The following is a 24,508-nucleotide window of genomic DNA, read 5'->3' on the forward strand; positions in this document are numbered from 1 at the left end:
ACTGCGCTGTCTCTTCCTGTCAAACACTCCTGCACATTTCTCTCCTCCCACTGCAGACCACTTGACTCTTTGCACAAAAAAGCCTGACAGTCATTGGTGTCGTGTGAGACTCGGTTTTTCATCACATTTACTCACACAACACGCTAAGTAGACGCTTCATTCACCTCTCTACTCTGGATGCTTGAAACTAAAATGGAGGCTTGGCAGCATGACTTCCTTTCTGATTCAGTTCTACTGATCAGTTTTTGACCAGTAGGAGGCGCTCACACAGCACTGAAGTTTCCTTCCCCAGAGAATCAGTTGACCTTTTGACATAAGAAGTCAGCAACAAAGAAACAGAAATAAATGAAGCAAGTCCCTGAAAAAGCAACTTACTTGGTCTAGACTGTGAATGACAGGCCACTATTTATCTCCAAGCAGGCGGACTCTACTGTGGGAGTGCATCAAAAATGACACACATAGTATTTTAAATGTTCCATCCATTTTAATTTTCAGAGAAACTTTACTATGACCCATAATAATGTTAAACAAGAGAAATTAATAATTTTGTTTTAACCTGGGTCTCAGATTTTGAACTGTTTTCTATCAGTGTAAAATTAAGCTATAAAAGCTACTTGTGTACTATAGGTAAACCAAGAAATAAGGGTTGGATTAGAAGTATAATTATGCTGGAAACTGTTATTTAGTTGGTTGGTTAAAAAAGAGATCACACCTTTTGCTTACTAGCACCTCATGTTCCGGTATCAGAGTTATTTTTAAAAATGTGTTTTTTGGTGAGGACCATTATGTAGCATTGTAATTTCTAAAATCGTTGTTGACCTCAGACATTCAGTGATTTAGGTCAGAGAAGTGGGTCTGTGGCGATGTGTGTAGGTGAAATCCAGGAGATGACATCACGACATAACATACTTTTTTTTTTTGTGGTAAATTTGATTCCTTGATGAGAAGTCAGAGGTAGACAAAAATGTCTGCAAAGGATAATAATGATAATCTAGCTCAAACATTTTACCATCAAAATAAGTAAAGAGTCAAATACAAATAGCATAGAATTTAAACAAAAGAAAGAAAACGACAGTTTTTCAGGTCTGATATACAAAGCAATCATATCTTGTTTGTACTAATTGATGGTAAATTATCCACATTTACATCTGTACAGAGGAGTACACACAGTCAGATTGTTCATTTCTCTGCCTTGATGATCTGCTGCTCGTCTTATCTGTTAATCTTCTCGTTCTCAACGCTGCATAATGAAGGTTTTCACCATTTAGGTCACCCTAGACATCAGACAAAAACAATGGAAAATTATTGTAAATTGAGAAGAAAATGTTACTACTGATGTGAATATTATGAATTTTAAAAAACAATACTTCTGTAATGGTTGTTGAAGGAAAAGGCCTTTTGGACTGAGACTCTGAAAAAGTATAACATATCCTATTATTGATGCTGTCTTGATTTTGTGTATATTAGTAATATGTAGTTGAAGTACCTGGGTCTTCAGAGTGGTTTCTCTTGTAGAGAATGAACAACAACACGGCCTGTGAAACACTTAGAAATGTGGTGAATACTAAAGCTCCTGTCAGGAGATACACAGAGTCTGTCTCAGCTGTAGAGAGACAGAAACAACACATGATCAAATACTTAGTGTCTGAATGAGAGTATTCTTTTCTTTTTAGCAAAAACAAATAAAGAAGCCATGCTGAAGTTGTTACTCACTCTTCACGTTCAGGTTCGTCCCATTTCCAAACAATATTTGTCCACATGAGGCAACAGCACAGTAGTAGGTCCCAGCGTTGGACACAGAAAGGTTCTTCAATGGCAGACTGAACACACATGTATTACTTTGTTCCCCAGGTTTCCTCTCACATTGATCGTTGCTCCCTTCATGAGTGTAAATTAGTCCTGGATAATGTTCCTCGGAGTTTCTGAACCAGTAAACTCTGTGTTCTCCACCACAGCTCCCAGTTTGTAATGTACAGTTCAGAGTCACAGAGCCTCCTGGCTGGAAAATCTCAGTTTCCGACTGTTGGTCAATTAAAGCCTGAACATTTAATACTGATTCCTGGACGTGAATGACGGTGCCCCCATCAAACTTAGTCTTGTATGAATGCCCAGATATGCAGAAATAAGTCGCTGAGTCTGAGGGCTGCAGATTTGTAATCCTCAGGTTACTTAGATTTCCTTTAGTGTCTAGGGTGAAGCGGGGATTATCTTTGAACTCATTATAAAAAGTTCCACGTTCATACTTGTAGGCAGTAGAAATGAGCTTTGGTTTCTGTCCAAATGATAGTTTGTACCAGTCAAACTTTGAAGTTAAATTTGGGTTATAAAAACATTGCACAGTTACACTTTCTCCAGCTTTTACTGAAACAAACCGACTGCCTTGTTGAACAGATGAGGAGACCTGGTAAATTGTCTGAGCTGAAGTAAGGAGAGATGGATTAAAATATATCTTAAATCAAAAATGCAAAAACAAATTGAAATACTCTGACTCATATTACAATGCCAAAAAAACAAACTTACCAAATTTTAATGAGAATAAAAATGTAAGACTGACGGCAAACTGTCCAGGACTCATGTTGATCAACGAGCTGAATGAAGAAAAACTCCACGCCTTTGTTCCGTTTTAATCGACTGCACTAAAATTGACTGACAATGTAGAAGTGAGAACTTATGTCACGTTCACCACCACCTATAGGCCAGAATGAAAAAAAAGGTAGACGAGGAGGAGACAGACTTGTCATTTCTGCTGTATCTTTAAAGAGGACATGGAAAATTAGCTGCATCTGGCGAAGGAAATCCTTCCTCTAGTGTTTTGTTCTAGTTTAAATTCTGTCTGCAAAAATATCACATACAACTTTGAAAATGACTGTTGTTTAAAGAGAAAGACAACACACCACTTCATAAGCGGCCATCATGTCAGACCTGTGGCCGCTTATAAAGGCAGAGTACGCACAAAATATGGAGCATGATGCTTTTAAAGTAAGATTAGTTCAAGACTTATGTTCAGATTTCTCTGAATGTTTGGAGTGAAATCTGTTCATTTGAAATGGGTTACCACATCCTATAGGAACAAACCTACAACTTCTTTATCGTCATGTGTGGGGTGTCTTAGGTTAGGAAAATCAACCAACAGTTTTAATAACCTGTCATGTGAACAAGGAGTATAGTTTGGCCAGATGACACCAAACCTGAACTCTTTGATTGGCATTGCACATGGGAGAAAGACTGGTTCTGCACATCAACCCTAAAACTCCATGCTGGCTATTAAGAATGAAAGCTTGTGTTGTCTTAGAGAAGAGGGTTGGATAACGAAATGTACTGAGACTGTAAAAAGTACCAAACTGGCAATATTTGGAAAGAGCTGAAGATCAGAGTGTCCAGAAAGTGCCTGCAGAACCTTTGTGCAAAATAATTGTCAAAGAACACACCTGTGAGATATACATATTTGACTAGTTTGTCCAAGCAGGAGACATTTAGAAGTTGTCAAGAATTACACTTTCTAAAAGTATTCAATACATTTTTGATAAATACATTCAGAAATTGTATCCAGTGGCATCCCACTTTTGGATCATTTAGGATCTAATGTGCTTTGATTTCTTTCTAAAGGCTGCTAGGATCAGACTGGCAGGTTTTATTATCTCAAATGTCTGTTTTGATGATAGTAGCACTTGCTTCAGTCGAACATTTTTCTGGAACTTGAGGATATATCAACTGCAGACATCACCCGTAAATTTTGGATCACATAGTGTAGATGCAGTCACTATCACCTCCACCCATGACATTTAGTTGCAAGAAATGTTTTAAGTTTACAGACATAATTGCTACTGCATTCTACCACTTAGATTAATCTCAAAATATAACCTCTCAGATATTTTCTACAAACTTCCACCAGCAAAACTAGAACATCTTCTATAGAAACCAAGGTTGTTACCTCCAGAGGACACTGATGAAAGCTCTAGCCGTAGTTTGGTTGCAGTAAACTGGAGACTAAACCAAAGGAGAGCTACACCTGTGGCTTGAGAAGGTCTCCACAGTTTACAGAAACAAAAGTTTCTGAGACATAAACAGAACAAAGGTTTATGTCCCAAATCAGAGATTGGTTGAATCTTTACTGGATTTAATCTACAAGAGCAAGAAGTCAGAACGCTGCCAAGGCAAAGACAAGGTTTCAAAATATTTATTTGAAAAACTGATATGGTGATGATAGAAACCAGTGTGAAGAGTCAGATAGAAATAGATGAGTGATTTGATTGATTCTTCTTATGGACACATGGTGCACTGTTGGTTTCCATTTGGATCTGCTTGGAGGTTTGCTAACATGTACACTTTGTCATAGTCTTAGGTAAGCTTTTGACCCAAGTGCAGAACACTCTCAGGAGGCAGATGAGAAAATTAATGAAGTTTATTGAACAACAATGCAACTGAACATGCTTCTTTGTCCAGGAAATCTGGAAACAAGGGAAGGATCAGGAAGAGTGACTGAGTGGTGAGTACTTGGAGAGGTCAGGGTGGAATGTTCAGGAGAAATGAGGATTTTACTGATGACGACGACGACGACGATGACGATGACGATGATGATGAGTCCATAAGGGGAGGAGTCTTAGAACTGCCATAGTGATTGAGATCTTAGGTATGATACAAGGAAAGCTACTGCTGGATGGTGGAGACGTTGGAGGACGGACAGGATACGTAGAGTTTGAATTGAGGAAAAGGAGTGGAACTTTGCCAATTGTGGAGCTTGAAGCAGAATTAATTACTTTGAGTCTTTATATCGTGAGGAGAAACCAGACTGACTTGAGGAGGAGAATCCAGGGAGTGACCAGAGACGAGACAGGTGACTTCAAGAGATCATCAAAAAGTAGCACAAAGACCAAACTATCGCAGGGACAACAGAGGAGTCAGAGTATCATGTTAGGTTGACACTCAGGCACCGAAGGACTGGCAACTAGCTCCTCTTATCCTCGGGCTGATAAGCCTAGATGATTAGCAGGCATGTGAGATTGATTGGTAGGTCCAACCTCCACAGCAGCTTCCTGGCTCCCTCTGGTGGAAACTGTGAGAAACTGAAGACCCCAAACAATATCCAAACCCCAGCTCCCTAACAGGATGTAGGAAAACTTCAAACAATAGAAGTAGCTACATAAGTTCCTTGAGCATCTTTTGTTCCTTTTGTTGAGCGCATATACACTTGTGTTCTACTCAACAAAACATTGCACAGTAAATATTTCATAACTCTTTTATTGGTTATGGTTAAATTTAAGCTGATGTACGGTCTCTGTTTTTTGTTGTTTTTTACAAAGAAAACTCAATTAGTGTGTCTTACAGCTTCTGTGTATTTTCAAGAAGATAATAGGAAATGGAGAAGAAACACTTTGACCTTTTCCTGTTTGCCACAGAGAACAACATTCAGATCAGGCCCAGTGAGGTCATCAGGATCGAGTCTTTGAGCAAAAGACAGTCTATGTCAAGTCTCTGGTCTTTCAACAAGTGTTTTTTTCCCAGATTTGTTTATGAATTTGTGGGTTTGAACTGGTTATTTATTTTATAGATGCTAATGTAGCATTACATTACATCCTTGTATGATGTTGATCGATGTTTTTAATGAATTTATCTTTACTTTTAATGTTTTTATCTTTTTATCTTTTTTAATCTTTTTCATAATTTCATAACTTTTAATGTTTTTATCTTTTTAATCTTTCTCTTTCTCACTGTTTATTCTGTTTTTATTTTCATCCATCCATCCATTTTCCTGCACCCTCATCCCTCAGTGGGGTCGGGAGGGTTGCTGGTGCCCATCTCCAGCTAACGTTCCGGGCGAGAGGCGGGGTCACCCTGGGCAGGTCGCCAGTCTGTCGCAGGGCAACACAGAGACACACAGGACAAACAACCATGCACACACACACACTCACACCTAGGGGCAATTTGGAAAGGCCAATTAACCTGACAGTCATGTTTTTGGACTGTGGGAGGAAACCGGAGTACCCAGAGAAAACCCACGCATGCACAGGGAGAACATGCAAACTCCATGCAGAAAGACCGGGGCCGGGAATCGAACCCAGAACCTTCTTGCTGCAAGGCAACAGCTCTACCAACTGTGCAGCCCCTGTTTTTATTTTAATTATGTAAAGCACTTTGAAATGCCTTGCTTCTGAAATGTGCTATACAAATAAAATTTGATTGATTGATTGATACATTGTTGTGTTGTTTCCAGTTTGATTGTTTGTGAAACCAGTGTGTAGAGTTATGGATATTATGAAACATCTGCATCAGATTACATATGGCTATTGATTTGAAAGAAGTAGACATGTTTTTCAAGCTGAACCTGTAAAAAACCTCCCACTTCTAAAGCAGCTGGTGGTTATATATACCACAAAAGACGACCTTTTTTTCCACCTCAGCCTTGACTTCCCTTCTAGCCCCCAGTCCCAAATAAAGATGTCTATAAAGACAGTCATTTGCTTAAAATACCTCACGTTTGCTTTGTAGCACCTCATGTTGTCTTATTAAAATTATATTTAAAAGTGAGTTTTCTGGTAAGGTCCATTTGGGAGCATTTTGATTTCTAAGATCAACGCTGGCATCAGACCTACAGCGATGTAGGTCACAGAACTGGACCTGTGGCAACGTGTGAGGGTGACATTGTACCTGTAGACGACATCATGACACGCCATGCTTTGTTTTTTTTGTGTTTTTTGTGGTAAATTTAATTTCTTGATGAGAATTCACAGTAAGACAACTCAAACTATTCTTGCAAAAATGAATTTCCTTTAAAATCTCACCATGTAATGGTGACTTGGAAGTCTGTTTGTCATGGAAACTTGAAAACAAGTCAGCAGAAAAAGTAAATTGCATATATAACAGAGATAAAGATTGTTGCTTCTGAACTGTCAGTCTGTTTTGCAAGGCAAGAGCAACGTGGATCAGTTTTCAAGCTTTACAACAGAGGAGTACACACAGTCAGGTTTTTCATTTCTCTGCCTAGATGATCTGCTGCTCTTCTGGTCAGATAATCTTCTGGTCCTCAAAGCTTCATAATGAAGGGTTTCCCCATTTAGGTCATCCTGCAAAGAAAAGGGGGAAAAAAAGCTCATTTTAAAATAATTGTAAATTAATGAGAATGACATAAGTGTTATTAAAAAAATCTACTTCAGTGGTTGTTGAAGGAGAAGACCTTCTGGACTGAGAATCTGAAAAAAAGTTAAATTGCTTTGATTGAAGCCGACTTTATTATTAGTAATATGTTGTTGAAGTACCTGGGTCTTCAGAGTGGTTTCTCTTGTAGAGAATGAATAACAACACGGCTTGTGAAATACTTAGAAATGTGGTGACTACTAAAGCTCCTGTCAGGAGATACACAGAGTCTGTCTCAGCTGTAGAGAGAGACAGAAACAACACATGATCAAATACTTAGTGTCTGAAAGAGAGTATTCTTTTTTTATAGCAAAAACAAATAAAGAAGAAGCCATGCTGAAGTTGTTACTCACTCTTCATATTGAGGTTCGTCCCGTTTCCAAACAATATTTGTCCACATGAGGCAACAGCACAGTAGTAGGTCCCAGCGTTGGACAGAGTAAGGTTCTTCAATGGCAAACTGAACACACATGTATTACTTTGTTCCCCAGGTTTCCTCTCACATTGATCGTTGCTCCCTTCATGAGTGTAAATTAGTCCTGGATAATGTTCCTCAGAGTTTCTGAACCAGTAAACTCTGTGTTCTCCACCACAGCTCCCAGTTTGTAATGTACAGTTCAGAGTCACAGAGTCTCCTGGTTGGAAAATCTCAGTCTCTGACTGTTGGTCAATTAAAGCCTGGATGTTTAATCCTGATCCTTCGACATGGATGATGGTGCCCCAATCGAACTCAAGCTTGAATGAATTCCCGGTGATGCAGTAATAAATCGCTGAATCGGAGGGCTGCAGATTTGTAATCCTCAGGTTCTTTTGATTTCCTTTGGTGTTCACCATGAAGCGGGGATTATCTTTGAACTCATCGTAAAAAGCTCCATTTGATCCCAATTTGTAGACAGTAGAAATGAGTTGTGGTTTCTGTCCCAATGTTAGTTTGTACCAGTTAAACTTTGAAGATGAATTTGGGTCATGAAAACATTGCACAGTTACATTTTCTCCAGCTTTTACTGAAAAGAACCGACTGCCTTGTTGAACAGATGAGGAGACCTGGTGAACTGTCTGAACTGAGATAAGGAGAGACGAATCAGTATCTCTTAAATCAAACATGTAAAAACACATTGAAATACTCATATTACTCATATTACAATTCCAATTAAATAAACTTACCAAATTTTAATGAGAATAAAAATGCAAGACTAACAGCAAACTGTCCAGGATTCATCTTGATCAACGAGCTGAATGAGAAAAACTCCACGTCTTTGTTCTGTCAACTACACTAAATTTGACTGACAAAGTAGAAGTGGGAGCTTATCTCACAATCACCACCACCTCTAGGTCAGAATGAAAAAAAAAGGTAGACGAGTAGGAGACAGACTTGTCACTTCTGCTGTAACTTTAAAGAGGACATGGAAAATTAGCTGCATTTGGCAAAGGAAACTCCTCCTCTAGCGTTATGTTCTGGTTTAAATTCTGTTTGCAAAAATATCACTTACAACTTTGAAAATGTGTTATTTTGATGTTTAAAGACAAAGAAATCAGAACACCAAACCACTTTACAAGCTGCCACCATGTCAGACCTGTGGCCGCTTATAAAGGCAGAGTACACACAAAATATGGAGCATGATGCTTTTAAAGTAAGATTAGATCAAGACTTTGGTTTTGTGTGAATTTCTGTCTGAATGTTTGCAGTGAAATCTGTTCACTTGAAGTGTGTTATCGCATCCTATACACTGTGTTCCAAATCATTGTGCAAATTGGATTTAAGTGTCATAAAGATAAACATTTTTGTTGTGCTATTCAATCTATAGATGGTATTGTGTCTCAGGGCTTTTTGAATCACTGTTATTAATTTCAGAGAGCTGGGTGGATTACTTTGTCTGGTGAGCTAATGAACTAAAGGAAATCTACATAAGAAGGATGTTCTACATTATTAAGCGGGCAACAGGTTTCAAGCAACATTGGAAAGAGAAACGTTCTCTCTGATGACAAAAATCATCAGATAGTGTAGTGCCATATGACAAGGTATGAAAACATTAGATATTTAACGAAAACTGAAGCATTGTCGTACTGTGAAGAGATTTGTGGCTGATTCAGAACAAAGATGGGTTTGTGGAGATAAAGGCATAATGAGGAAGGTTTCTGTTAGACAAATTCATCAGATTAAGAAAGCAGCTGTTAAAATGCAGTAGCAAAGCAGCAAATAGTTATTTGAAGTTATTTGAAGCTGCTGGTGCCTCTGGAACCTCAAGGTGGAGGATCCTCCAGAGGCTTGCGGTGCATGAACCTACTATTGGGCCACCCCTAACCAGTGCTCACAAGTAGAAATGATCGCAGTGGGCCCAGCCGTACATGAAGATTAATTTTTAAACAGACTTATTCACTGATGACTGCTGCGGATTGGTGAATTGGTGGTGGATGGTCACCATATCCCAACATGGCTGTGATGTCAGCAAGCAGGTGGTGGAATCATTTTTTTGGGCCGAATTCATGGGGAGAGAGCTGGTCGGCCCCTTCAGAATCCCCGAAGGTGTGGACTTTCTGACTGATGACTTTCTTTCATGGTTCAAAAAGAAGAGCCATACCTTCAGTAGCAAAATCATCTTCATGCATGCTGCAAGGAATGCCACTGTGTCGTTCCTTGCAGCATGACGCAGGAATGCTGCAAGGAATTCCTGTGTGCCCCTTTTATGGTCACGAAAGGGAAGAAACTCATGGTGTGGTCACCATCCTCTTCTGACCTCAACCCTATTGAGAACCTTTGGAGTTTCCTCAAGTAGAAGATCTGAGGCTGGGATGCAGTTCATATCAAAACAGCAGCTCTGGGAAGGTATTCTAACATCTAACATTACTCTTAATAGAGTCACATTTTGTTTATGTAACTCTGGGGTGTATATTATTAGTAGTTAAAATCCAGTGTTAAAACAAAGTGTTTCCGTATCAAATCTAGAGGTGTTAAAATAGAATCAATAACTCTTTACTTCTTAACTCTGAACTCCACCAGCAGCTCTAACACTGAAGGAGTTAATTCACTGACTCCGTCCCAGAATCATAGATTTCCACCTAAGCGAAGCGACAGAAGCCAAGTCATTCCAGGACTATTTACTTTCCATCTGTCTGAGGTGTTTACCACGTTTGGTGAGTCATTTTTTTCTAAGATGGTTTATAACTATTATTTTGAGTTGAGCTCAACCTGTATGATAAACGTCACGTTCGCCACACGGCTTGGTGTTAGCATTTTTAGCTTAGCATGCCGAATGTTAGCGGAGTATAAGTGTTGGAAAAAATCGAGCCAGTGAACATTTAATCAAATTATTGGCTAACTTAAACAGATCCATACTAATCTGGAGTATGTTTTTTCATGATGTTGAACGTTTACATGCATATTGGTCAGATTTATCAACCTTCCTGATCGATTTGTTTTCCTTTGAAAAAATGTAAAAGCCTTTTTCACGTTGAGAGCATTATTCCCACTGTTGTGTCTCATACATTTTGCAGCATGTTTTAATCCTTTTATTGCCTTTTTGTATATATTAGAACCAGTCTGGTTGAGGATGAATCGCCAGTCGTCAGCCTAACCTCCCCCTCCCGATCCCTCCTTCAAGCTCCAAAAATGATTATGTATATGTTAATATCTCTGAAACCCTACATTTTTGTAATTGAGGTTTGTTGTTAGAGTTGTAGTAAAATGTATTCCTTCGCTCCATTTCTCATTGTTATGTTTTTTGTTTGTTATGATCCAGAGACCGACACTAACTGTGGTACTCAGAGACTGAAAACTGTCCGATGCAGTAGAGGAGCATGTTGGTGTCTCCGTCCAAACGTCACAAACAGCCCAACAACCTGAAGACAGTCTGTTAGTGAGTGGACATCTCTCTGGTGGAATGCAGAGAGGAACTGTCTCTTATCAACAGAAACATAAACTGGGTAAAAATTATGGATCTGAATATCAGGTTGGTCTGTTATGCACTGTACATATCTGGCAATTTACCTGTTAAAAGAAGATGCACTGCTTTACTTTATCCACCTTGTACTTTGAACAATTTCATTCCAGCTCTGACACTGCTGCAGCTCACTGGAGACCAAAAAATAAATAAATAAAACAGATTAAATAAAGCGGTTGCAAAAATGAAACGGTCAACCAATGAAACAAGATAAACTAAACAAAAAAAAAGAGAAAACACAAACAAAACAGCAGGGTGTCCAGTGAGCTGCAGCAGTGTCAGAGCTGGAATTAAATCAAAAGGTTAGTAGGTGATTTTCAGACAATGGAAGGCAGAGGAAACCATTGTCACCTACCAGAGCTGGATGACTTCACCCCAAACCAGAGGATCCTTTCCAGCCCACAGCAGGAGGATCAGCTTTCCAATATGTGCTATATATAAATTATTTTTGGTGTTATGGAGCTGTATGGGTGCAATAAAACAATACATACCCGTTTTATGTGCAAACTGCACTGGGGAGGGTGAATTACAGCCACACCCCAGTACCAAACAGGAGCTTCCAGTGGTTTTCTAGATGTAAACAATTCAAGTCAAATACTGAATTTGTAGGTCTTATGCCAAAGGAGAAACATTACTTACTGATGTTAGAGCTTTAAAACCTGCATGCTACCCAAGCAACCTTCCCAGCGACGTGTGACCAAATGCCAGCATAAGCAACCAGGTGAGAGTCTGCCTTTATACTCTCCACCCCTCATGAGGTGATTAGGGGCCAGGTGTTTTGAATATTGGGGCAGGCTTCTTCCTGCTACATCTGCATCAGATGACACATGGGTATTGGTTTGAAACATAGTTTTACATAGTTTTTAAGCTGTGCCTGTAAAAATCTCACTCTACCAAAGCAGTTGGTGGTTACACAAACCACAAACGGTGACCTTTTTTCCCATCTGAGCACCTGCCTTCCCTCCTACCCTCACCCCAAAAAACAATGTCTTTAAAGATGTAGTTAGTTGCTTAAAATACCTCATTTGGTTGCTAGCACCTCATGTTGTCTTATTAAAATTATTTTTAATAGTGAGTATTCTGGTGAGGCCCATTAGGGAGCATTTTGATTTGTAAAATCAACGTTGGCATCAGGCGTACAGCGATGTAGGTCACAGAACTGGGTCTGTGGCGACGTGTGTGGCTGACATTGTACCTGTAGACGACATCATGACATGCCATGCTTTGTTTTCTCGTGGTAAATTTATTATCAACAGGCGGGTCGTCATCAAAACTTGAAAACAAGTTAGCAGAAATAATAAATTGCATATATAAAAGAGACTAAAGATTAGTTCAGTCTGCTTTACAAGGTAGGAAAACTTAATTTTCCAGCTTAACAGCAGAGGAGTAGACACAGTTAGTCCTTTCATTTCTCTGCCTTGCTGATCTGCTGCTCTTCTGGTCTGATAATCTTCCGATCTTCAAAGCTGCATAATGAAGGTTTTCACCCTACAAATGAAAAAGGAAAGAAAGTCATTTTAAAATAATTGTTAATTAATAAGAAAAATGTACTAATGACATAAATGTTATTTAAAAAAGCACAATACTTCTGCAGTGGTTGTTGAAGGAGACCTTCTGGACTGAGAGTCTGAAAAGAATAACATATCCTTTATTGATGCCGTCTTCAGTTTGTAGGTATTAGTAATATGTAGTTGAAGTACCTGGGTCTTCAGAGTGGTTTCTCTTGTAGAGAATGAACAACAACACGGCCTGTGAAACACTTAGAAATGTGGTGAATACTAAAGCTCCTGTCAGGAGATACACAGAGTCTGTCTCAGCTGTAGAGAGACAGAAACAACACATGATCAAATACTTAGTGTCTGAAAGAGAGAACTGTATTTGAATGGAAAACAAAGTAGAAGTTGTTACTCACTCTTCACATTGAGGTTCGTCCCGTTTCCAAACAATATTTGTCCACATGAGGCAACAGCACAGTAGTAGGTCCCAGCGTTGGACACAGTAAGGTTCTTCAAAGGCAGACTGAACACACATGTATTACTTTGTTCCCCAGGTTTCCTCTCACATTGATCGTTGCTCCCTTCATGAGTGTAAATTAGTCCTGGATAATGTTCCTCAGAGTTTCTGAACCAGTAAACTCTGTGTTCTCCACCACAGCTCCCAGTTTGTAATGTACAGTTCAGAGTCACAGAGTCTCCTGGTGGGAAAATCTCAGTTTCTGACTGTTGGACCAAAGCCTGGATGTTTAATCCTGATTCTTCGACGTGAATGATGGTGCCCCCATCAAACTCAATCTTGAATGAATGCCCAGTGACGCAGTAATAAGTCGCTGAATCTGAGGGCTGCAGATTTGTAATCCTCAGGTTATTTAGATTTCCTTTAGTGTCTAGGGTGAAGCGGGGATTATTTTTGAACTCTCTTTGAAAAGTTCCTTCGGGGTCGTACTTGAAGACAGTAGAAATGAGTTGTGGTTTTTGACGCAAAGTTACTTTGTACCAGTAAGCCCTGGCAGGTGTATCAGGGTCATGAAAACATTGCAGAGTTACACTTTCTCCAGCTTTTACTGAAACAAATCGACTGTCTTGTTGAACAGATGAGGAGACCTGGGTAACTATCTGAGCTGAGATAAGGAGAGACGGATTAATATATCTTAAATCAAACATGTAAAACATACTGAAATACTCTGAAAGACTCATATTATAATGGAAGAAAAAAACTTACCAATTTTTAACAATAACACAAATGTAAGACTGACGGCAAACTGTCCAGGACTCATGTTGATCAACGAGCCGAGCTGAATGAGGAAAACTTCACGCCTTTGTTCCTTTTTGATAGACAACACTAAATCTGACACGTTATGTCATGTTCGCTACCACCTATAGGCCAGAGTGAAAAAAGGTAGATGAGGAGGAGACTGATGGACCATTTCTGCTTGTATCGTTAAAGATTGTACAAAAGTAATTTTGTATGTTTCTTTAAACATACAAATTCATTCTAAACTGTGACATCACTGCATCTTTTCATTGATTTTTTTTTCTGTAATTTCTTTGTTTTTATTATTCTTTTCATTTAACACTTTCTTCCCTGAAACAACTTTTTGTTTCTGTAATAGAAGATAACTTCTGCTTTCTAGTCTTCAGTCATATGTTATCTTTCAAGTGTTGTCTACATCCTTCATTTCCAGCTTTATCTTCTTTGCTCCGTGAAGCTAAGGCTCCTGTTGACAACAGCCAAATCTACCACAGCCACAAAATGAGGACAACAGGAGGGTTAAGTGGAGCTCAATATACTCACTTATCTCACTTAATAATTCTGAAAAATCTGAAGGCAAGATGATCAAAAAACAAATGATTTTATTGGCACACAAAGTCTTGCTGAGTAAATCAGAGCTTGATTGAAGGGTCCTGGCACCGTGAAGAAACTATGAGGGAAATGCCTCTAGTGCAGAGTTCCTTTAAACACTGAGAACATCGCTTCAGATATTCACAATCAGTGGTACAGATTTGTGCTCATATCAATAGCTACATATCATCATCTGACTCTTGATAAGTGATCAGTTCATAGTCTCAACACTGGAGAACATTTATTTTTGTAACATGACATTTGGAATTTGTAATCCTTATTGTCTAATTTTAGACATATACAGTACAAAATATGTACTTCCTGATGCATTGGATACTTTATTCATCTCAAGTTTTGCTGTTGGTGTGAATAGATGGTTCTGCTTCACCATCAGTCAACGGGGTTGTTCTGGTTGCATTGCTCTGTAGCGTGTGCAGACTTTTAGTCTGTATTTATACGCTAAATACAGATTTAGTCTGTATTGCAGACTAAATCAGTGACACAGGTTTAATCTAGAAAGTTGTGATTTTATCAGTAGAGATGTAAAACTCAAAGACTCGCAGATAGTTTTTGATCTTTATTTGGGATTTCTTGATGTTAACAAAGACATGAGTTCAAAGGTTTGTACAAGCATAGTGACAGAGGAGATGGGGTTACTTTGGCCATTTCTAACAGGTGAAGCTTAATTACAACTAAATGAATAGGAATTTTTATGTTTTGGTCAAAAGCTTAACAAAGAGTTTCTACCTGAGACGTTAGCCTAACAACACAAAGAAGCAACTTCAGTTCTGAGGCCCAACACTGGAGTACACAACTTCACTAGTGGCCTCCCTCTTCCTTCTTGAGCTGCTTATTTTACTACTTCTTAAGGCAGCATGATGGAGATTGTGTACATCGTTGGACTCCTGGATAAAACAAGCAATAGAGTTAAGTCTTGAACAATGTAACTTTTACGCCAAATACAACACTGTATTGTCTTGTGGTATTGTTTTATATGTGACTGCATAAATACGCCATAATTTATATATTCTCTTTTCAACCTGCTTTATGTTGGACCAACACATGCAGGCCTAAATATAACAATCTAATGCTTTTAGGATATTTTGCAATTCATCAGCACATTCATCTTTTACCAAACCAACTTCTTAATTTCAATAAGATACAATAAGTTTTTAACGAAATATACTCTCGGTTTTTATATCTGAGTTGCACCGTCTTCTAATTATCAAGACAGCACCACCAACAAAGGTGCTGAAAACCCCACTTTTCTTGGAGTCTTCAGCATAGCCATATCTTATCTGAAACAGTCTACTGCACCATAAGGCCTTGCTGAGACGCTACTCCGTATTAAGTTCAAACTTTTCTTTGAATGACCTGATGTTGAATTTATTTTTTGTGCTCTTTCTGCAGTCTTCTCATATTCTGAACACACTGTAAAACATGTCAGAGATAAATGATAAGAAAAAAAAAATCATGCTCACATCTGCATTTGTAGCCAGAATTACCACCATGATGATGCTGAATGCTAAAGCTCCACTCAAGGCGTACAGCAGGACGGGGGAGTCAGACTTTTCTGAAGAGAGACAGTGATTACAAGGTGTTACAAACATCAGAGTACATTCTCACCACTTCTTGAAATGTAAGACAGTCCTTGCAAAAAGATTTGTTACTCTCATAGTCCAGATTCATCCCCTTTCCAAACAGAATGTGTCCACATGAGGCAACAGCACAGTGGTAGGTCCCGGCACTGGACATGTTCAGACTCTCTATGGTGAGGCTGAACACACAGCTGTGTGCCTGTGTGGTTGGCTTCTTCTTACACTGGTCATCACTGGCTCCATTGGTGTAAATGATCTCTGGAAGGTGTTCTTCAGAGTTTCTGAACCAGAAAACTCTGTGTTCCCCATCACAGGTCCCACTTTGTACTGTACACTTCAACGTCACAGAACTGCCTGGCTGGATGATCTCAGATCTGGACTGATCGACCAAGGTCCAAATGTTCAGATTTGATTCTTTTACATGGACTGTAATGCCCTCTAGAAATGTATACAGATATGTATCAACTGCTGCACAGTAGTAAGTAGCAGAGTCTGACATTTGCAGATTGGAGATCCTCAAGTGGTTTTTATTTTTGCCTGTTTCCAGCTCAAATCGTGGATCATTCCAGAATTCACCCTTAAGTGAGCCATTTGTCTTATATGTATAAAACTCTGACATCAGCTGTGGTTTCTGTCCTGGAGTTTGTTTATACCAGTAGAAAATCACTCCATCAGTTTCTTTATGGAAACACTTTAAAGTCACACTTGAGCCGATGTTGACCGATTCAAAATTCAAAGACGGAGACGATGTCTGAGCTTCCAAATGAGCTGAAAATGGATAAGAAACACACAAATTACTTTCTGCTAAGGTTGGAACATGTTGAAGACAACAGTATGCATTGAGAAGACTATAAACAGTTTTTAAAAGTCACAACTTACCCAAAGTATCCAGGATCAGACATGTCACATAGCCAATAAACATTAGAGGAGTCATTTTCTTTAAATGGTTTTGCTTCTCTGATAGAATCTCTTACTGTGCTCTACTTTCTAGAGACAAGACTGGTTGTGACAAGCCAATCAGAATGGACTCAAGCCTCACATGATCACTGTCTGCTTTCAGTGTTAATGGTTAAAGGAAATGGACAGGGGGAAAAAACAAGTTCAGAAAAAAATATCTCCGTGAGAGTCGCTTATCTCACTTTTTTTAGGGGAAATTTGACATTCCGTGTTCTCAGAAGCTATTTAAGACCCACAACGTCTTTATATATGTGGGATAAAGGTAAGTGATAGTCGAATTCCCTATATTGTAAATTAGGGGTGTGAAAGGGGCCAAAATAAACAAAAAAAGTTGCTAGTCAAAGGCTGGACTTGTTCAATGTCTGTAGAAAACTTAATGAAATTACCTTCGAAAGAGTCTGGCACTAATAAAGCCTATATTATTCCTACAACAGACAACAATAATAAAATTTTTTAAAAATTTTTAGTTCCCTTCATTTTATTTTGTTCTATTTTCAGGATTTGTTGAGTAATTTTACGTAAAAATATTCTTCTACAAGCAACAAGCACCACCAATAAAAAGAATCCTGAAGTTAAACTGTCACATACTTGGTGTCTCATCTTGGATACGACATCATCAGCGTTTTGTGATGTGGTTCTCAATATAGGATCTTCAGGTGGAGTGAAGGTGTTCATCAGTGAAACGACTCCAGTGGGGCTTTCTGTTAACCTTCATGATAAAGAGCAATCGCTTACACAAGCACATATTTCCAAACAAAAGGAGCATCTGAGCATCTTGGATATTCAGATGGGGCATCATATCATGGATGAAACATGGAAACTATGCAACACCCACAAACTCATATTTTGCGTTCAGTGTGTCCCTACATCGGCGGTCAGTCAAGTTATTGCAAAGATTTCATGGTGTCAACTGCAAATGGATTATCGAGCAGTTCAAGCCTGCTGTTTTGGGCTTTCAAATTGGTCAAATTGCCATGTGAAGTCAGCGCCAAGTGTGCTGAGTCTGGCATCAGGCAGGCTTTATGGTGAACAGAACAGCAGAGCTCACTGGAAGGTATTATTTAGACCAGTGTTTCTCAACCTTTTTTGGGTTTTGGGCCAGTGTCCCCCTAGCCTTTATCCAGGTCCCTCACCGCCCCCACCAAACAATTTGCAGGCTACTTTGCACTGACCATTATTTTATCATTAATATTACTATCACTATTGTAGATATTTTGATTTTTATGCTTGTTTCTGTATTTATCATCAAAAATTATTTCCCAGAGAACAAAAAAGTAATGGGAATAGAAATTATTTTCACAGCGTCTATGAAAAATGCAATGAACATTCAAGTTAAAATTAGTAGGCCTAACAGCAGCCAATCAGAGTGGAAAAAATATTCTTATTTTGTGCCATTTTCTAGTTGTTAAATCTTGCACAAAATGACCAGATAAAAGATGTTCAACATGCCAGTTTAAACTTTGATCTATTTGCAAACGACTGAGCTCTGCAACATAAAAACATGGATAGAACTGTAACTACATTAATCATAACTCTTCTTCTCTTCATGGTTTGTCGGTTTCTGGTGGTGCAGCTCTGTGCTGCCTTCAGGAGAATGGGACAACAGAGTATCAACCATAAAATTTCACCCACATGGCATTTATTGTGCAAACCAAAGCTTTCAGTGGAAAAACAAAAGTTCCAGATCCTTTTAATGCCATACAAATATGAGACAGAAACATGGATTATATCTTTGTATAGACCTGTCTATTTATTTATAGATTAATAGTTTTACTGGACAGAAATTACAAAGAACAAATCTGGTTCTTAATCAGATCCTAATGAGTCAAGCTGAAAGTGTCATGGAGTCATCAGCCTCATGATATTAACACTGACATGAAAAATAATGTTGAAGAAATAAATATATCAAATCCCATTAAAAATATAAGTGATAAATTCTTTACTTAAGGTCTGTAAAATATATTTATTCTCAGTACTAGCTACTGAATAAACAAACCCATGGCACTTCAACAATATTATTTTACCTTTTATCTGGAAATAGTGTCTGTTTATTCTTGCCATACAGTCCTCTGTATTAATTATTGCTCGAAAGGTCTTGCCATACCAGTTTATTCCTTAGTTTCTTAGTTCATTCTTACATTTTGTTATTCATTCATTTCCATTTAGTTTCTTTTGATTAGTTGGTTTATTGCTATGTCCACTTTAGTTTCTTTCCTGTTGCTAGATTTATTTTATAGTCTATTGACCATCAGTAATTTTCACTCATCACCTGCTGTGCCGCCTAATCGTCTTGTTTTTCACATTGTGTTGATTTTTTCACTGGTCAGCGTCGGATTCTCTGTTTTTATGCCATAATTCACATCTAGTTCGTCGCTCCGTTTTTTGTTCCGCTTCTCCTGTTTCAGAGTTTTGCGCAATGTGCGCGTCGTTATTTTTTTATTTTTTTTAAGACCCTAAGGTGCAGGGCGTATCGATGGGGAAAAGGCAGACTGACATAAACCTTTTAAAACAACGGAAACATTTTCTGTATTGTGATTATTGAAATTTAAAAGTGCTGCGGTACCATTGTTGTCAGTTATAAAATGAACGCTGTCTATCGTGGTATCACCCATGGAGGGATTTCTTTATATCTTTATTTAAATGGGTTCATTTTTCAGAGGGATACTCAGTGAGGGTATCGTGATTTTAGCTACCAGTAGCAGGAGAACGGAGCTGCGCCAAGAAGCTAACAGAAGCTACAAACACTGAATAGAAGAAGAGCTGCCATCGATACAGTTGCAGCCAAGCATGATTTAATGTTACACAATACAGTTTTACCAAGTTGCTCAAAGTCTAAACTGGTATTGTTGTGCATTTAAGGTGTAAAGTTTACCTTCGACCAAACGCCCCCCAAAGGCATCCCAGCGCCCCCCTTTTGTAAAAATGTCCGCCAGCGCCCCCTGCCGTCCTCTGAACGCCCCCTGGGGGTCAGTACTGCCCACGTTGAGAACCGCTAATTTAGACCCTTGTCATTGGGTAGTTTGAAAGGTGAAAAAATATATAAGCATGAGAAAGTATTAACTTTGAGGTGGCTGAAACAAAATGGCATGAAAATTTCACCAAGAAATTCTTGTCATTATAAAATTTCACCCTCAATGGGTCCTGTAGTCCATCCATCAACATCTGACTCCTGATGAATTATCAGTTCCATGTCTCAACAGTGGAGAACATCTATTGGTATTTGGTATTGTAATCCTTATTGTTTAATTTGAGACATATACAGAACAAAATATGTACTTTGTGATGCATGGATATTTTATTCATCTCAAGTTTCACTGTTGGTGTGAATAGACAGTTCTGGATCTGCTTCACCATCAGTCAACTGTGTTGTTCTGGTTGCATTGCTCTGTAGCGTGTGCAGACTAAAAACCTTTACTTCTGTCAGGCAGAGACTTTTAGTCTGTATTTAGTCTGTATTTACAGACTAAATACAATCTGTATAACAGACTAAATCAGTGACAGGTTTAGTCTAGAAAGCTGTCATCATATCAGTAGAGACGTAAAACTCAAAGACTCGCAGATAGTTTTTGATCTTTATTTGGGATTTCTTGATGTTAACAAAGACACGAGTTCAAATGTTTTATACAAGCATAGTGACAGAGGAGATGGAGTTACTTTGGTCATATCTAAAAGGTGAAGCTTAATTACAGCTAAATGAATGGGAATATTTATGTTTTGGTCAAAAGCTTAACAAAGAGTTTCTACCGGAGACGTTAGTCTGACAGCACAAAGAAGCAACTTCAGTTCTGAGGCCCAACGCTGGAGTATACAACATCATCGGTGGCGTCCCTCTTCCCTCTTGATCTGCTGAGTTTACTGCTTCTTAAAGCAGCATAATGGAGATTTTCTGCATCCTCGTAATCCTGGATAAACAATAGAGTTAAGTCTTGGAACAGCGTAGCTTTAATGCCAAGTACAACACTGTATTGTCTTGTAGTACTGTTATATACGTGACCGCATAAATATGGCATAATTTATATATTCTCTTTTCAACACATGCAGGCCTAAATCTAACAATCAGACATGTCTGCTGAATAACAAAATGTTGCTGAATTTTGTAATTCAGCAGCACATCTATCATTTACCAGACCAAATTCTCAATTTCAACAAGATACATATGATGTTTTCAAAGAAAATACTCTTCATTTTTCTTTCTGAGTTGCAATGTCTTCTAATAAATAAAGGTGGGGTTTAAATACCACGACTACTGTTGGCGTCTTCACCTGTTCCCTATAAGTTTTGAAATAAAATTATAATTTCCCTAAAAAAAAGACATTAATAACCTAGCCATATCTTATCTGAAACAGTCTACTACACCATAAATACCAAATTCAAACTTTTCTTTGAATGACCTGATGTTGAATTAATTTTTAAAGAAGGTATTTCACTGATTAAAAGGTTTAATATTTTATCTGGTGTTTTAACTCGATATCAGTGAGTGTCTTGAACTGCAAAATCATTGATGTGTTGTGTTGAGAATAAACTATTCTGATTTTTCCCTTTATCTCTGTCAGCTAGTTGCTAAGTTAAAGCTAAAAGGAAATGACATGTTAGGAAACACCTTCTAAGCTAAGTTACAGGATATGACAAACTAGGTAATGCCCTTTTTGGGGTGTACCTTACAGAGAGGCTAACAATGGGAGTGGGAAACTGTACTGGGTGCCATTTCGTCTGTTAGCTCTTAAAGGTAGCAGGTCATAATGGACCAGCTGTATTTTGGTATTGATAAATGGAATTCATGAATTCAACTCACTGACTCTTCTGTAATCTCACACATCAAGAACTCAGCATGGAGAACAATTAATTCTCCACAGCTGCTAGGAACTTAGCCCTCAGCTGTAGGCGATTTCCACTAGGGGATTTCTCAAGGGCTCAGCATTATTGAGTCATGATTCTCTTGTATGCTGTCCAAACATATTTATGGTTTAAAGTAAAGAAAAGTGGTGTTTGTTTAGCATCCTCCAGCTGTTATAATTTCTGTCAGGTTCTGATGATCAGCCTGTGTCTCATAGCTGACGGACGATGGGCGATGATGTATCTCTGTTCTGTGTCGGCTACAAAGGGAGCAACTGCCTGCTTTGTACTTTTAGTTACGCCTTTTTTAGAGGCCATAAACTGACATGTGGAAGTCTGTTAATAAAAAAATTATTTGGTTCCACATTTCAAACGTCACTGGAGCCTTCCTCTCACCAGATCTTTGTCTCTCTCCATGTACCTTGAAAGTATGTGAAGTTGTGCCAGAAGCTTTTGGTAATTTTTAAAGGCACAACGTCACATTTATGTATTATAAATTCTATTTGGTTTTATGAAATATACCAATTTTTTTATTATATTTTTGTTTGCAGTAAGTCACACGCTTTTAAATTAACAGAAAAAACATTATAATTCTATAAGTCATTAAAAATATAAAGTTTTACCAAAAAGGCATAATTATCATTCTTATATTGTCATGTATTTTGGTTTATCTTACTTTACGTCTACTTTAGTGAACTGTTAACGTTTTTTCATCATGACTCATTTTATATCCTGCTGTAAAATAGCATTTTGAACCTACAATTTAATGACAGATCATATAAAAATGTAACCTGGTGAATTTCCGTGTAGACAACACTGTGTGATACTTAGAACATTAATATTGCTTTTGATCTACTCTTTCTGCAGCCTTCTGGTATTCTGAACACACTGTAAAACATTTCGCTGAGAAATAAAAAAGAAATAAAAATGCTCACATCTGCATGTAGAGCTGAGGCTGCTGAGGATCTCTCTGGAGAGTCTGTCAGCACAAATAAAAGCAACAAAACAAGGGTTTAGGAATATTATCCACGGTATATTTGAGGAGTTTTTTAAACGTAGTTTTATGCTCCGATAACAAAGTGGTCAACCAGTAACCTGGTAATAAAATGTTATTTACAAAAAACTGGATGTGTTACTTCAATAGGATGTATATATTAAGTTAAAAAAACATCAGAAACCAAAGGATAATTAAAGTTAAAAGAAAAAAAAAGCAAAAACATCAATATATTAAAAATGAAAAAGAAACACAATAACCTTTTACTGTTTGACTCTAATAATTTCTAAATAAGTCAAACTTTACCTTTGCAGGACTTGGTCTTGTGCAGTTTTTGAGATAGAATTATAACCATGATGGTGCTGAATAGTAAAGCTCCACTCAAGGCGTACAGCAGAACGGGGGGGTCAGACTTTTCTGAAGAGAGACAGTGAGACGTTACAAACATCAGAGTACATTCTCACCACTTCTTGAAATGTAAGACAGTCCTTGCAAAAAGATTTGTTACTCTCATAGTCCAGATTCATCCCCTTTCCAAACAGAATGTGTCCACATGAGGCAACAGCACAGTGGTAGGTCCCGGCACTGGACATGTTCAGACTCTCTATGGTGAGGCTGTACACACAGCTGTGTGCCTGTGTGGTTGGCTTCTTCTTACACTGGTCATCACTGGCTCCATTGGTGTAAATGATCTCTGGAAGGTGTTCTTCAGAGTTTCTGAACCAGAAAACTCTGTGTTCCCCATCACAGGTCCCACTTTGTACTGTACACTTCAACGTCACAGAACTGCCTGGCTGGATGATCTCAGATCTGGACTGATTGACCAAGGTCCAAATGTTCAGATTTGATTCTTTTACATGGACTGTAATGCCCTCTAGAAATGTATACAGATATGTATCAACTGCTGCACAGTAGTAAGTAGCAGAGTCTGACATTAGCAGATTGGAGATCCTCAAGTGGTTTTTATTTTTGCCTGTTTCCAGCTCAAATCGTGGATCATTCCAGAATTCACCCTTAAGTGAGCCATTTGTCTTATATCTATAAAACTCTGACATCAGCTGTGGTTTCTGTCCTGGAGTTTGTCTATACCAGTAGAAAATCACTCCATCAGTTTCTTTATGGAAACACTTTAAAGTCACACTTGAGCCGATGTTGACCGATTCAAAATTCAAAGACGGAGACGGTGTCTGAGCTTCCAAATGAGCTGAAAATGGATAAGAAACACACAAATTACTTTCTGCTAAGGTTGGAACATGTTGAAGACAACAGTATGCATTGAGAAGACTATAAACATTTTTTAAAAGTCACAACTTACCCAAAGTATCCAGGATCAGACATGTCACATAGCCAATAAACATTAGAGGAGTCATTTTCTTTAAATGGTTTTGCTTCACTGATAGAATCTCTTAATGTGCTCTACTTTCTAGAGACAAGACTGGTTGTGACAAGCCAATCAGAATGGACTCAAGCCTCACATGATCACTGTCTGCTTTGAGTATTCATGGTTGAGACTTGGTCATCTCGATTTACAGAAGGTAAATGTTACATTCCATGTTCTTAGAAGTTATTTAAGACTCACTAAATATATCTGGGATACCGTGACCACGTAATCAGTGGTCACGTTAGTTAAATGTCTTATATTGTAAATCAGGTTGTCAAACTCCAACACACAGAGGGCCAAATTTAAATAAAAAGGTGTTAGTTGAGGACTGGACTGG

The 24,508-nt window shown here is 38.3% G+C and overlaps 4 protein-coding genes across 6 annotated transcripts; all 4 read right to left on the reverse strand.

The window, feature by feature from the left end:
- Positions 1-1,014: 1,014 nt before the first annotated feature.
- On the reverse strand, positions 1,015-2,945 carry LOC103472766 (V-set and immunoglobulin domain-containing protein 2-like). Its single transcript, XM_008422599.3, has 5 exons — positions 2,521-2,945; positions 1,714-2,418; positions 1,487-1,603; positions 1,368-1,411; positions 1,015-1,274 (listed from the first exon to the last, which is right to left on the reverse strand). Exons 1-5 carry the CDS (start codon positions 2,573-2,575, stop codon positions 1,143-1,145), a joined length of 1,053 nt encoding a protein of 350 aa, XP_008420821.1. The 5' UTR covers positions 2,576-2,945; the 3' UTR covers positions 1,015-1,142.
- A 3,306-nt stretch (positions 2,946-6,251) lies between these two features.
- On the reverse strand, positions 6,252-14,314 carry LOC103472723 (signal-regulatory protein beta-2-like). 3 transcript variants are annotated; one of them, XM_008422539.3, is made up of 7 exons: positions 11,709-11,805; positions 11,561-11,639; positions 8,296-8,457; positions 7,485-8,192; positions 7,254-7,370; positions 7,147-7,187; positions 6,252-7,061 (listed from the first exon to the last, which is right to left on the reverse strand). In XM_008422539.3, the coding sequence occupies exons 3-7, from the start codon at positions 8,348-8,350 to the stop codon at positions 6,921-6,923; spliced, it is 1,062 nt and encodes a 353-aa protein (XP_008420761.1). In that variant the 5' UTR covers positions 8,351-8,457; positions 11,561-11,639; positions 11,709-11,805; the 3' UTR covers positions 6,252-6,920. The 3 variants fall into 3 exon arrangements, with proteins under 3 accessions (XP_008420761.1, XP_008420762.1, XP_008420822.2); XM_008422540.2 differs by lacking the exon at positions 11,561-11,639; XM_008422600.2 differs by lacking the exons at positions 6,252-7,061; positions 7,147-7,187; positions 7,254-7,370; ... (2 more) ...; positions 11,561-11,639; positions 11,709-11,805 and adding exons at positions 12,337-12,557; positions 12,656-12,696; positions 12,770-12,886; positions 12,982-13,686; positions 13,788-14,314.
- Positions 14,315-15,901: 1,587 nt separating this feature from the next.
- Positions 15,902-16,743, reverse strand: LOC103472724 (uncharacterized). The gene has a single exon (XM_081599629.1). The coding sequence runs from the start codon at positions 16,623-16,625 to the stop codon at positions 15,999-16,001; it is 627 nt and encodes a 208-aa protein (XP_081455755.1). The 5' UTR covers positions 16,626-16,743; the 3' UTR covers positions 15,902-15,998.
- Positions 16,744-20,477: 3,734 nt separating this feature from the next.
- Positions 20,478-23,933, reverse strand: LOC103472725 (twitchin-like). Its single transcript, XM_008422543.2, has 4 exons — positions 23,299-23,933; positions 23,097-23,207; positions 22,732-22,775; positions 20,478-20,865 (listed from the first exon to the last, which is right to left on the reverse strand). The coding sequence occupies exons 1-4, from the start codon at positions 23,843-23,845 to the stop codon at positions 20,743-20,745; spliced, it is 825 nt and encodes a 274-aa protein (XP_008420765.2). The 5' UTR covers positions 23,846-23,933; the 3' UTR covers positions 20,478-20,742.
- Positions 23,934-24,508: the final 575 nt, after the last annotated feature.

Source organism: Poecilia reticulata, chromosome 18 (assembly GCF_904066995.2).
Source record: "Poecilia reticulata chromosome 18, P_reticulata-male-v2, whole genome shotgun sequence".
Lineage (NCBI taxonomy): Eukaryota > Metazoa > Chordata > Actinopteri > Cyprinodontiformes > Poeciliidae > Poecilia > Poecilia reticulata.